General features: G+C 32.9%; 1 protein-coding gene across 5 annotated transcripts in view; it reads left to right on the forward strand.

Moving 5' to 3' along the window:
* The window catches only part of kif13a (kinesin family member 13A), a 57,902-nt gene that overhangs the window by 15,913 nt on the left and 27,352 nt on the right, over positions 1-14,637 (forward strand). For all 5 annotated transcript variants that reach the window (XM_026283377.1, XM_026283378.1, XM_026283379.1 and 2 more), the window contains exons 4-9: positions 1,785-1,845; positions 4,747-4,839; positions 7,979-8,159; positions 8,993-9,080; positions 9,790-9,924; positions 10,885-10,997. In XM_026283377.1, the coding sequence (XP_026139162.1) occupies positions 1,785-1,845; positions 4,747-4,839; positions 7,979-8,159; positions 8,993-9,080; positions 9,790-9,924; positions 10,885-10,997 (671 nt within the window). The remainder of the gene's footprint in view (positions 1-1,784; positions 1,846-4,746; positions 4,840-7,978; positions 8,160-8,992; positions 9,081-9,789; positions 9,925-10,884; positions 10,998-14,637) is intronic.

Raw genomic sequence — 14,637 nt, forward strand, 5'->3', positions numbered from 1 at the left:
CAATAGTAATAATAATAATAATAATAATAATAATAATAAAAAACACTGGCTTGGTATATATTTAGGGTTTTAAAGGGAAACACTAAGTCTATAATTGGGCATTGCATAGAAAATAATAAATCAAGGGTTGCCAGATCTTAAAAAAAAAAAAGATGTGTTTCCGATCCTGTTAACAAGTGCCTGATATTAAGTGAAGATAAGACACTGGATGGAATATCATCGCACTGGTCGATTTAGCTGATTTTGGAACAAGACTAGACTATAAAACACATCTTATGCAACACTGCCTCTCAGGGAAATGTGTCTGGTTTTAAGACCATCAAGATATTTTATTGCAAAACTCTGCATTAACAGTAGTGTGTTGTTTGGGACGTGAGATGAGTCGGTCGCTCAGGAAACACTGGTCACCGAAGCAGGAATTCATTCCTCGTCTCCAGATTTATGTATCTAATTAACGGCGTCTCACAAAGACATCGCTGTACACAAGAAGAAGAGAGAATGTCTCTCCGGAGAAACTGCATCACTTCGCTCTCATGCTGCTCTTCTACAGCTCAGGACACCAGAGGCAATCTCTGTCATACATGAAGAGTCTAGAGCTGGAAAACAATAAAACCAATGCAGAGCAGCTCCGAACTGACTTGTGTTTGCAGACCAGAAAGTGTGGATTGAGAAATTGTTGAGATCTTATTTAATCTCATTCATCAATATTTGACGGATGCTTTTATCCAAAGTGACTTGCATTGCATTTAAGATTTGCTTTAGAGCAGTTCGTGCATTCCTTGGGAAACGAACCCATGACCTTAGCGTTGCAAGCAGAAAAAAGTCAACATGAAAGGCATTTTGCAACCTAAATATTGTTATTCAGTGATAAAAGAGAGGATAGGAATTGTAAGAAAAATAAAGGGTCTTACAACATTAATATTAATATGAAAAAGACATTAGATGAAAAACTTAAAATTGTTGCATTTGCTATTAACTGAAAAAAAAAAAAAAAAAAAAAAAAAAAAAAAAAAAATATATATATATATATATATATATATATATATATATATATATATATATATATATATATATATATATATATATATATATATATAAGTTATACAAATAACAAAAATATTTAAATGCCCATTCAGAATATTAATAAATAGTGATATTTTAATAGCACTGGTTCTGCTGGTGAATATCTAGTTTTCATTTAAACTTTAAATAAATGTTTATAATTAGCATTTTTAAATACTATTTTAATAGTTTTTATTTCAGTCTTTTATTAATTTACAGTTTTCTTTAACTGCGTACACACACAAATTTGCCTTTTTTTAGTTTACTTTAAGCACAAATCCAAGAATTGCACACACAAAATGCAAAATGCATCACGTCTCCTGCAAAATAAAGCAATGCATATCACAAACACATCTCAAAAGCAAACATTTGTCTTGCGTTGCAAACACTTTTGCCATAATATTATATTTCTGGATGCATCATATACTCACAGCTGTTCAAAACCTAAAGCTCTTCTTTCATGAGCTGTTATGTAAGTTTCTGTACAAGGTCAAAAGTAATTACTAATTTTTATTTATTCTTAGTTTTTCATCTAATATTGAAATATGTATATTTTTTAATCATGTAAAACGCTTTATAAACTGATGCTCTGCTGTGCACAGAGTGTGTTCAGGACAAGCAGCATCATGTTCTGTGTGTGTGTGTGTGTGTGTGTCATCTGTTGTCTGTGTGAGGCTGGATGGCGTGTGCTAACATGTGTTTGTGTGTTTGCGTGTCTGCAGGTGTTCGCCTTTGACCACTGCTTCTGGTCCATGGACGAGTCCAACATCCCGAAGTACGCCGGTGAGTCACACCTGAGCCATGATTGTGGATTATATTGTAATATGGAAAACACTGGAAATGACACGGACCGATTTCTCATGCTGGTCCAGACTAGTTCAGGCTTGGGACTGGTTTTAATGGAAGTCTAGACTCTCAGACAACATGCACTGACCATCTGATGCATATCACACACAAAACTGGAAATTCTGTCAGTATAAATAACTGAAAACAAATAAGAAAATGATAAATGCACATAAAAAAATTACTTAAACTTTAACTAAAATTGAAATGAAAAACTACTATTAGAAATGGTTTGCAATCTTTAGTTTTAATTATTTAAAAAGTGAAAAAATCAGTTCATTAAAATCTGTTAATTGAATAAAAGCTGAACTAAATGTGACATAAAATTATTATTATTATTATTAAATCTCATTAGAGCTTTAAAATCTCAATGATCCTCATTAAATAGTTATTCTAACAATATTAATATTATATGATTTAAAAAAAAAAATATATATATATATATATATATATATATATATATATATATATTTTTTTTTTTTTTTTTTTTTTACATTTTAAAATGTAGTATTTAAATTTTTGTGTTGTCACCTGGCGGAAATAAAATAAGTTGATATACTAAAATCACTAAAACTGATATAAAATATATATTAAAGAGAAGTAGAAGTATTCCAAAAAATCACAACAAAATTACTAAAACTAAAACTGAAATAAAATAATTAAAGCTAAATAGAAATCTTAAAATCTAATTAAAATAACAGACAAAACAAATAAACTAAAATAAAAATAATGTAGTTAAATGTTTTAAAAAACGAATGACAATAACAGCACATGAGAAAATTATCAGCTAAAGCTAAATAGAAATATTTAAAAACATACATTATAATAATTACAAAAACAAATTAAAATGAAAACTAAAAATATACTAAATAAAAACTAATCTGATAAGTTGAAAATACTTCCATAGTTTATAAATATAAATGAAAAACCTCAAACAAACTTTAAAAGCTGTAAAGATGTAATCAGCTCCAGCTAATCAGATGATTTTAGCCGTTTTTCCATCACGCTGTAATCAGAATAAACACTTGACTAATGAACATGTTCTCACACGAACAGTTTGTGCTGCTGTCATTCTTACAGTCTAACGCATATAAAGGTGTTTTATGAGTCTTATATTGACTCGTGTAGACAGAGCGGTCATTAAAGGCTTTTAGGAAGGATGATGTGCAGTTATAAGGTTTATACAAGCCTGTACAGAAGCGTACAAACTCAGGAAGTTAATGATTGGATGCATTGGGAAATTCCACATTTTTGTCCACTTTACTTTTTTAATGCTAAAAGTTTTTTATAGCTTTTTATGCTGTATATAATTAGATTTTACAGTTATTATTTTGTAAAAAAAATGTTTAGTTTACAATAATAACCCTGGTCTGCCTAGCAACAACTCAGATGAACTGATGTTATGAATTCTCTGTGATTTATAGTGAATAGATAAAGTCATTGCTTATCGCCCAATCACTCGTTGCTCAAACAGGGTTAATGATTTGTGACAGCATCAAAAGATCTGCAGTCTGAAGGTTTTCTGTGCATTAAATGCATGTTAAACCTGGCTTTATTCGAACAGAGCGTGAACACATGCAGACAGCTTTTTCTGGGAGGGATTTCCTCTCAAAAGCAAGGAAATGACAAACGTGGAGATTTATCAGAAATAATGCAGTTGCAAGTGGAGCGTTCACTTCTGCTCAGGGTTTTAATTCTTAACTAAAACTATTATTTTTGTTAAAATATTACGAATAAAATATATTTTACAAATTTGTGAAATAAATGTTAAATGTGTAATTTAAACAAAAATTATAATTAGTTTTTATTTTAATATTAGTGTTTTAAAAAAACTAAAAAAAAAAATTTATGGGCTATTTGTGTTTAATTAATTTTTCATTATTATTCATTTAATTTGAGTTATTTTAGTTCTTCAGTTTAAACTAATTTCATTTCAGTTCGTTGCCTGTGCAACAGTTTTTCATGTAAGTTGTTTTTTGTTATATCAGCACATCAAGCTAAAGTAGATGAAAACGTAATATATATTTTTTAATATTCATATTTTAATATTAATAACACACTAGTGAAAATTTTAACTGGATTAAAACCTTTCATCAAAGTTGTCCTAAAACTCAAAACCAAAATGTGTTCTTGATCAACTTTGATGAACTTTTTTGTTCCACTTCCAAATGTTGACTACTGTACTTAATAATGTTTATTTTATTTTAATTATTGACATTTATTTATTTTATCTTTTTTTTTTAATTTTAATGATCCAGTTAACTGGAAAAAAGTACATCACTAAAACTAAAATATATAAATATATTTCAAAACAAATAAAAGCTATAAAACCGGACAAATATTTAAGAAATAGATTAGCAGAAATATTAAAAAAACTAAAATTGGTAAAAAATACTGAAATCACTTAACAAAATTACTAAAAATGAAATCTGAAAATGTAAAAAAAAAAAAAAAAGTTAAAAAAATTAGTATATAAAAATAAATATATATAGTTCAAAAATAGCACTTGTTCTGCTTGTAAATATCCAGTTTACTTGCATCAAAACTCCATTTGTGTATTTAGACGGATTATTTTGAAAGCGTTTCTATTAAAATGCAAGGAAATGAGTAGAGCTGCCCCCTAATATTTACTCAATTGCTCTTAAAATATACCCTCATTTTTGGTCATACATATGAGTAATGCATCCTTTGAATCTTTAAAGACTTTACTACATTTATTTGTGCGCACACACAATAACAACAAAACATTGTGCTTTTGTAAAATAAAGAAAGCAAACAGGAATCAGAGAGAGACTGTGTTCTGTTCTGTGTTTGTGATGATTGCATGTGTTTGTCCTGCAGGTCAGGAGGTCGTCTTCAAGTGCCTTGGGGAGGGAATACTGGAAAACGCCTTTCAGGGATACAACGCCTGCATCTTTGCCTACGGACAGACAGGTGGAGTTATAGTGTGATCTTTTGTGACCGTGACATCCTTTTGAATGAAAGACGTCAACAGGGGCTCATTCTTTGTCATAGGAGCTCTGGTAAATTCTCTGATTGGGCCTGCAAGCACATTTATATAGCGAGTTCACACTAGAAAAACTCAGCAGGAATTTCCTCTCTTTAACCTGGATTTACAGCAGACATCAATCTCACAAAAACATGGCCAGATCATGGTTCACTGCAAGAAAATTCAAAAGTAAAGAAATCCAAACATTTACGATTTTTTTTACAATTAATGCACATTCGTCCTCTCAAATTCTCATTGGTGAGATTGGTGTCCATATGTTTTTTTGTCATTAATCTCAATGATAATTCTTCCTAGACAAGTAAAAAAAAGTTATCGTTAATTCATATAACCAGATTCAACCTGATTTTGTTGGGGTTTTTTTGTCTTAAATGTTTAGACTAAGAGTTGAAAATATAAATTGTTTACAAAAAAAAATAATTTAAAAATAAAAGAAAAATGTAAAGATCTGAAACATAGTAAAGACGTGTTATTTATTAATTATTTGTACAGAGACATTTTATATTTGTCTAATTTTTGGCATCATAACCAATTTAAACCTGTTTTTTTTTTTTTATATAGATTTTTGTCTCAAATGTTAAAACTAAGAGTTGAGAAAAAAAGACTCATTTTATTTTATCTGATTTTAATCTAAACATAAAATAAACAGAACAGAAAAAAAATCTTATTTTTATTACTTAATAATTAAAATGAGAAATAATTAAAAAGCATTAATAATTGATAAGCATTTTCTCGTGTTTCATAATTTTTTATGGATATTTAAATTATTATTTTAGTAATTATTTTAATAATTTATATTTGATAAAAAATTGTATTATTACTTTTTAATTGTATTTTTGTAAATCATTTTATATGAACTCAAATTCACCTGCAATGCTAACATTAAGCAGGATCTGATATATTTCTCGGGACATGAACAGGAAGCGTCTGTGTTTTTAATCATAGGCTTTCCTCAGCAGACACAGCGCACTTTCTGTTTCCTCTGGCCTTGTTTCTCAGGCCGGCGTTTCGTTCTCAAGCACGTCTGCTGGCTGAGATCAGGGGCGCTGCTGAGGATTTTGGGCCCCATGAAAAGAATCTTGACAGGGCCCCCAACACAGCTGAGAGTTTTTTCATATTAATTTACATAAAATCATGCTCTTTTATGGTATTTTGACTATCATTCTCATATATTTAAGTCAATCAGACAATTGAACTCCATCCCATGTCCATCCACACCTGTAATTTGTCCTCTGTAATACTGCACTACTTCAGTACTGTATAATGTATATACTGTGCATAGCTGTACATGTGTAATATAGTGTATTCACCACTGATCTATATATATAGATCAGTGGTATTCACATATATTTATATTTGTATGAATATTTGTACTGTACACTGGCAATGACAATAAAGTTAATCTAATCTAACCTGATATTTTTAACATGACAGTTGAAATGTAACGGAAACACTGAAGTGCGTTTGAGAAAATTGAGTTCCCTTATCATGCACTTTTAACATTCCAACAGCCACCAGCATTCATTTTAACCGCAACATTTAAACTTATGGTAATTATCTTTAACACTAGAATGAACATGGCATCATTTTGACCGTTTTGAAATTTGCATAGTCAGTAACTTTGTCTAAATAAATCACAAAGCCTTGCTGCTCCCTGACTTTTCCTAAAACTACACGAATTTTCATTAAAACTAGTTTAAATACTTATTGTGTGAATAAAAACAGAAATATAATAATTTCTATCTATAACTATATGGGGAAGTCGTGGCCTAATGGTTAGAGGGTTGGACTCCCAATCGAAGGGTTGTGGGTTCTAGTCTCGGGCCGGACGGAATTGTGGGTGGGGGTAGTGCATGAACAGCTCTCTCTCCACCTTCAATACCACGACTTAGGTGCCCTTGAGCAAGGCATCGAACCCCCAACTGCTCCCCGGGCGCCGCAGCATAAATGGCTGCCCACTGCTCCGGGTGTGTGCTCACAGTGTGTGTGTGTGTGTGTGTTCACTGCTCTGTGTGTGTGCATTTCGGATGGGTTAAATGCAGAGCACAAATTCTGAGTATGGGTCACCATACTTGGCTGAATGTCACTTCACTTTCACTTTCACTAACGTCCACAGGCAGTGATTTTGCGCTGTTTAAATTGAGTTTTGCCGACGGTCTGGATCAGATAATGTGAAAGTATTATGTGAAGATGGTTGGCAGAGATGAATCATGCTGTATTTGCGGTGGTATTTGACAATATAGGGGACAGTGTAGTAATACAACTCCACATCATCTTCAAGAGAGGCACTGAAACCTCACAAACAGCTGATAGTTCGAGTTCATGAAGTTACTGCTTGCAAGACAGGTGCAACAGCGTGGACCGCAGCAGGGTGCTGAAAGTGGGCGCCGCCTCGTACAAAGATGCCGACACCGGCTGCATGTGAGGCAAAGCTGTGCACCCTCTGCACCCTGCTCTATCGAAACGTGCCAACTTATCGAAAAATGCTACAGTAGAGACCTAGGGCCTCGTCTACAAAGCGTGCGTACGCACAGAAAAGTGCCGTAGGTTACGATCATTGTCACGGGCGGTCCACTAACAATTTAGGCCTACTTACAAACCCACTTTTTTTCTTGTGAAATGTTGGGTAACATACTGTCGACCCTTTGCCTCTTTCACTTCTCTTATTTTTTTCTCTTTCCGTTTTTGACTTCCAGATTTTTCAGGCATTTTCACATCCTCTGTCAAGTTGAATCTGCCGGCGCTATTGTGTTGCCTTGGTTACTGGATACAATTTAGGCGGACTAAACCATTTTATGATAATCGAGAGGGGGAGAGGGGCCCACGGACGTTTGTGTTTCCTAAACAAATACATTTTTTTGACACCAGGAAACTGCAAATAGAATAATTTAAAGTTAATAATTTTTACTATCAAATATTTTTTTTTAGCACCACAATTTTATTGGGGGCTTCTCTGGGCCCCCTCTTAGTCATGGGCCCCGAGAATCGTCATCGTTTACCCCCCCTTTACAGCGCCCCAGGCTGAGATACATCACCTGTGTTAAACGTCTTGTGTTTGTCCCGCAGGCTCTGGGAAATCCTTCTCCATGATGGGCAACGGAGAGCAGCCGGGCCTGATTCCCAGACTCTGCTGCTCGCTGTTCGAGAGAGTCTCCAGAGACCAGAACGAGAGCCAGTCCTTCAAGGTGGAGGTTTCCTACATGGAGATCTACAACGAGAAAGTGCGAGACCTGCTGGATCCCAAAGGGTGAGCGGAGACACAAACTCAATGCACTTCGTGTGCACAGGTCTTTTTTTCTTGCAATTGTTTGTCACATAAACTCAGAATTTTGTCAGATTGTCAGTATTTTGACATAAAAAACCACAATTAACTTTATTTTTAATTCTGATCAAATAAAAAACAAAAAACGGTATTTTTCATGTCTATTTATGTCTTTTTTATATATCATAATTTTTTTTTACATTTTTGCATTAATATTTTCTATATTATTTATTTTTATTTATAGTAACAATTTAATAAGCAAATAATTTCATTTCTTATTTAATGGCTTCCAAGTGTTAATTTTAGTATTTAGTTTAAATAAAAAAAAGTTTTACGTTTTTTGTTATTGTTTTATGCTTTACATCTTAATTCTATATTTTTTTTGTGCTTTTTTGAATCAATAAATGTTTACGTTTTTTCATTATTTTCTGCTTTTGTACTATAATTAAAAAATATATATATGTTTTATTAATTAGTAAATTATTTCTTGACCTATTTTTATGGCTTTAATTTTGCTATTTACTTTTTTAAAGTTACATTTTATGCATTTTGAATTAAAAAATTTTTTACTTGTTTTATGTTTGACTTTGTTTAATCTTTACTTTGTTTTAGTGCTGCATTTATTTAAAATATTAATAGGTATTAATAGGTATCATAAATAGTTTTTCCTTTTCTTTTTTTTTCTTTTTTCTGAAGTTGGGTTTGTGTCTGATGGTGGTGAGGCCCAAACAAGAGGACGATTGTGAATCCAAGGAACATGAATAACATCCTAATGAGACTGTTTTCTCACACGTCTTCTCTCTCTTCCGTCCGTACAGGAGCAGACAGTCTCTGAAGGTCAGAGAGCATAAAGTCCTCGGTCCATATGTGGACGGTCTGTCTCAGCTGGCTGTGATGGGCTTTGAGGTGAACATGACTCTCCTCAACTCCATTTCAAATGTTTCATTGAAGTATCAACTCCGTTTTAAATGTTTCTTTGCAGTATCAACTTTGTTTCAGATGTTTCTTTGAAGTATCAACTTTGTTTCAAATGTTTCATTGAAGTATCCATTTTTTTTCAAATGTTTCTTTGAAGTATCAACTTTTTTTTCAAATGTTTCTTTGAAGTATCAACTCTGTTTCAAATGTTTCATTGAAGTATCAACTTTTTTTCAAATGTTTCTTTGAAGTATCAACTCCGTTTCAAATGTTTCATTGAAGTATCAACTTTTTTTTCAAATGTTTCTTTGAAGTATCAACTCTGTTTTAAATGTTTCTTTGCAGTATCAACTTTGTTTCAAATGTTTCATTGAAGTATCAACTTTTTTTCAAATGTTTCATTGAAGTATCAACTTTTTTTCAAATGTTTCATTGAAGTATCAACTCCGTTTCAGATGTTTCTCCCAGAATTCCATAGAATGCTTTTGTTTCATGTTATCATATAGGACTTTTTCGGACTTTACAATCTGTAAAGTTCTTTGTTGTTCAAACAGCAAAAATGTAGCATAAAAATAAATGTGAAATTACGAACCAAACTATGTTCTGATTAGAAATGTGTTTGCTGTCTACACTTACAGTGAACTATACCTTTGTGGTGATTTAGTTGCATGTTCTCTCTCATCTGCGCCTCCTGCAGGACATCGAGTCTCTGATGTCGGAGGGGAATAAATCACGCACAGTAGCCGCCACTAACATGAACGAGGAGAGCAGCCGATCGCACGCCGTCTTCAGCGTCATCGTCACGCAGACGCTTTACGACCTTCAGTCTGGGGTCAGTGCTGCTGCACTTCCATTGTTTTTCATTTCAGAATAGATTTTGTCTCTAATGACAATAGAATTATTGAAATGTTTTGTTTATTTGTGACATGCGGCATAATTCACTGAGTGTTTGTGTTTCACTTCTAACAGAAAAAAAATAGAATAACTTTATTTATAATTTTTGGATTAACTTCATTTTTTATTTTACTGGCTTTCAATTTATTTATTTAGTTGAATTTAATGATTGAATATTATTTAATTTATAAAAAATGTATACAACATTTTTTTTGTTTTATACTTTACATTAAAAATGTTTTACATAACATTTTATTTTAAAATCAATCAATATAAATATGTATATATATATATATATATATATATATATATATAGAGAGAGAGAGAGAGAGAGAGAGAGAGAGAGAGAGAGAGAGAAAGAGAGAGAGATAGAGCAGTCAAACAATTAATCATTTAAAAAAAACAATTGTTTACAATATATCTGTGTGAACTGTAAATTGGTTATGTATATATAAATACACACACATGCATGTATATTTAAAAAAAATTAAAGTGTACACACATATATATATATATATATATATATATATATATATATATATATATATAATTTATATAATATATGAAAATGTTTTATATATATATAATAAAAAAAATTGAAATATATACATGGATGTTCAAGTTTTATTCATGGATTATGCATGAGTGTTCATTTTGGATTTGGTCAAGGGTGTAGAATTTAGTAGGAATGCTAAGACATGTTCCTATCGATATTAACCTCTACTAAATTATCCCTAGCAATAATTTTCACAATTAAATGTCTGTTGTCTGCTGCTATGTTCCCACCAGTGCCAATATTAAACCTGCGCCATTGACTCTGGTCATGATCTGATCAGGCTGATTGTAATATTTTCTTTTATGTCTGTGTGTGTGTGTGTGTGTGTGGTTGTGAATGCAGAATTCTGGTGAGAAAGTGAGTAAGATCAGTCTGGTTGATCTGGCCGGCAGTGAACGTGTTTCTAAGACTGGAGCCGCTGGAGAGAGACTGAAGGAGGGCAGCAACATCAACAAGTAAGATGACTGCAGCCGGTCGCCATATTCAAAGGAAATCAGTCACTTGCTTATAACTGTCGAAAAATGAACAATACGTTGGTTGTTGTTACATGAACTTAAAAAATTAGTATAGACAGTATAAAACAGCCACTTGGACCAGTCAAAAGATTAATAAATGAATATAGGGATCTTTACAAACTTACATTAATAAGTAGAGGAAATCTGCAGAATGTTATAGATATTATATGAATGAAATGCATCATTTACAGGTGCATCTCAATAAATTAGAGGGCTGGGATGATAAATCGATGCAGAATCGATTCGTGGATCTATTCTTAGATTTTCAGAATTTTCTGGAATCGATTCTGAGCTTAGATTTCAACAGCAGATGGCGCTCTAATCTAGTTTTTATCTGCACACTCAAATGCTCATGAAGAAGAGTGATGTAGAGTGCTTGTGCGTTCGGCTGAGTCTTGTAATTTCACTTCATCTTAGAATGCTTTTATGATGCAAGATTAATGTAAACACAGCCCACTGTGAACACCTTTGTAATTCGCTTCAATCTTTTTGAAATTTCTAAATGATTATTTTAGGTTCAAGTGTTTGTAAGGATTTGGAAACGAGCAGAGTATTTCTGTTTCTAAAGCATGCAGTGCCATCTGCTGTTCAAAACTAAGCTCAGAATCGATTCAAGAAAGAATCGCAATGTATTCGGAAAATCTCAGAAAAGATGCTGAATCATTTCTCGATTTGCGATGCATCGATTTATTTTCCCAGCCCTAATGTTTGTGTGGAGTTTTATGTTGTCTTGTGTTTACTGATGTTTCTGCTGTTTTATGTTGTCCTTGTGGTGTATTATGATGATTGTGTGGTGTTTTATGTTATCACCTAATTTGGTGTTTACTGATGTTTCTGGTGTTTTATGTTGTGTGTGGTACTTTATGTTGTTTCTGATGTTTTTGTTATGTGGTGTTTACTGCTGTTTCTGGTGTTTTATGTTGTGTGTGGTACTTTATGTTGTTTCTGGTGTTTTATGTTGTGTGTGTGGTGTTTTATGTTGTCCTTGTGGTGTATTATGTTTTTGTGGTGTATTATGTTGGTTTTGTGGTGTTTACGTTTTCTCTATGGTGCTTTATTTTGTGTATGCGTGGTGTTTAATGTGGTCTCTGTGGTATTTTGTTGTTTGTGAGGTGTTTTATGTTGTCTTCATGGTGTATTATGTTTATGTGTTGTTTTATGTTGTTTTTGTGGTGTTTATGTTGTCTCTGTGGTGTTTTATGTTGTGTGTGTGTGTGTGGTGTTTTATGTTGTTTGTCTGGTGTTTACTGATGTTTCTGTGGTGTTTTATGTTGTTTTTGTGATGTTTACTGATGTCTCTGTGGTGTTTTATGTTGTTTTTGTGGTGTTTTGCTGATGTTTCTGTGGTGTTTTTGTGGTGTTTATGTTGTCTCTGTGGTGTTTTATGTTGTGTGTGTGTGTGTGTGTGTGTATGGTTTTATGTTGTTTGTCTGGTGTTTACTGATGTTTCTGTGGTGTTTTATGTTGTTTTTGGGGTGTTTATGTTGTTTCTATGGTGTTTTATGTTGTTTTTGTGATGTTTACTGATGTCTCTGTGGTGTTTTATGTTGTTTTTGCGGTGTTTTGCTGAAGTTTCTGTGGTGTTTTGTGTTGTTTTTGTGGTGTTTATGTTGTCTCTGTGGTGTTTTGATGTTTTTGCGGTGTTTGTTGTGTTTACTGATGTTTCTGTGGTGTTTTATGTTGTTTTTGTGGTGTTTATGTTGTCCCTGTGGGGTTTTATGTTGTCTTCGTGGTGTATTATGTTTATGTGGTGTTTTATGTTGTTTTTGTGGTGTTTATGTTGTCTCTGTGGTGTTTTATGTTGTGTGTGTGTGTGTGTGTGTGTGTGTGGTGTTTTATGTTGTCTGGTGTTTACTGAAGTTTCTGTGGTCTTTTATGTTGTTTTTGTGGTGTTTATGTTGTCTCTGTGGGATTTTTATGTTGTTTTTGTGGTGTTTATGTTGTCTCTGTGGTGGTTTATGTTGTGTATGCTGTTTTATGTTGAGTGTGGTCTTTTATGGTGTTTGTCTGGTGTTTACGGATGTTTCTGTGGTGTTTTATGTTGTCTCTGTTGTGTTTTATGTTGTTTTTGTGTTTATGTTGTCTCTGTGGTGTTTTATGTTGTTTTTGTGGTGTTTTGCTGATGTTTCTGTGGTGTTTTATGTTGTCTTTGTGGTGTATTATGTTTATGTGGTGTTTTATATTGTTTTTGTGGTGTTTATGTTGTCTCTGTGGTGTTTTATGTTGTGTGTGTGTGTGTGTGTGTGGTGTTTTATGTTGTTTTTGTGGTGTTTATGTTGTCTCTGTGGTGTTTTATGTTGTTTTTGCGTTTATGTTGTTTCTGGTGTTTTATGTTGTTTTTGTGGTGTTCATGTTGTCTCTGTTGTGTTTGTTGTTTTTGTGATGTTTGTTGTGTTTACTGATGATTCTGTGGTGTTTTATGTTGTTTTTGTGGTGTTTATGTTGTCTCTGTGGTGTTTACTGCTGTTTCTGGTGTTTTATGTTGTGTGTGGTACTTTATGTTGTTTCTGGTGTTTTATGTTGTGTGTGTGGTGTTTTATGTTGTCCTTGTGGTGTATTATGTTTTTGTGGTGTATTATGTTGGTTTTGTGGTGTTTACGTTTTCTCTATGGTGCTTTATTTTGTGTATGCGTGGTGTTTAATGTGGTCTCTGTGGTATTTTGTTGTTTGTGAGGTGTTTTATGTTGTCTTCATGGTGTATTATGTTTATGTGTTGTTTTATGTTGTTTTTGTGGTGTTTATGTTGTCTCTGTGGTGTTTTATGTTGTGTGTGTGTGTGTGTGTGGTGTTTTATGTTGTTTGTCTGGTGTTTACTGATGTTTCTGTGGTGTTTTATGTTGTTTTTGTGATGTTTACTGATGTCTCTGTGGTGTTTTATGTTGTTTTTGTGGTGTTTTGCTGATGTTTCTGTGGTGTTTTTGTGGTGTTTATGTTGTCTCTGTGGTGTTTTATGTTGTGTGTGTGTGTGTGTGTGTGTGTGTATGGTTTTATGTTGTTTGTCTGGTGTTTACTGATGTTTCTGTGGTGTTTTATGTTGTTTTTGGGGTGTTTATGTTGTTTCTATGGTGTTTTATGTTGTTTTTGTGATGTTTACTGATGTCTCTGTGGTGTTTTATGTTGTTTTTGCGGTGTTTTGCTGAAGTTTCTGTGGTGTTTTGTGTTGTTTTTGTGGTGTTTATGTTGTCTCTGTGGTGTTTTGATGTTTTTGCGGTGTTTGTTGTGTTTACTGATGTTTCTGTGGTGTTTTATGTTGTTTTTGTGGTGTTTATGTTGTCCCTGTGGGGTTTTATGTTGTCTTCGTGGTGTATTATGTTTATGTGGTGTTTTATGTTGTTTTTGTGGTGTTTATGTTGTCTCTGTGGTGTTTTATGTTGTGTGTGTGTGTGTGTGTGTGTGTGTGGTGTTTTATGTTGTCTGGTGTTTACTGAAGTTTCTGTGGTCTTTTATGTTGTTTTTGTGGTGTTTATGTTGTCTCTGTGGGATTTTTATGTTGTTTTTGTGGTGTTTATGTTGTCTCTGTGGTGGTTTATGTTGTGTATGCTGTTTTATGTTGAGTGTGGTCTTTTATGGTGTTTGTCTG

The sequence above is a fragment of the Carassius auratus genome, chromosome 16 (genome assembly GCF_003368295.1).
Source record: "Carassius auratus strain Wakin chromosome 16, ASM336829v1, whole genome shotgun sequence".
Lineage (NCBI taxonomy): Eukaryota > Metazoa > Chordata > Actinopteri > Cypriniformes > Cyprinidae > Carassius > Carassius auratus.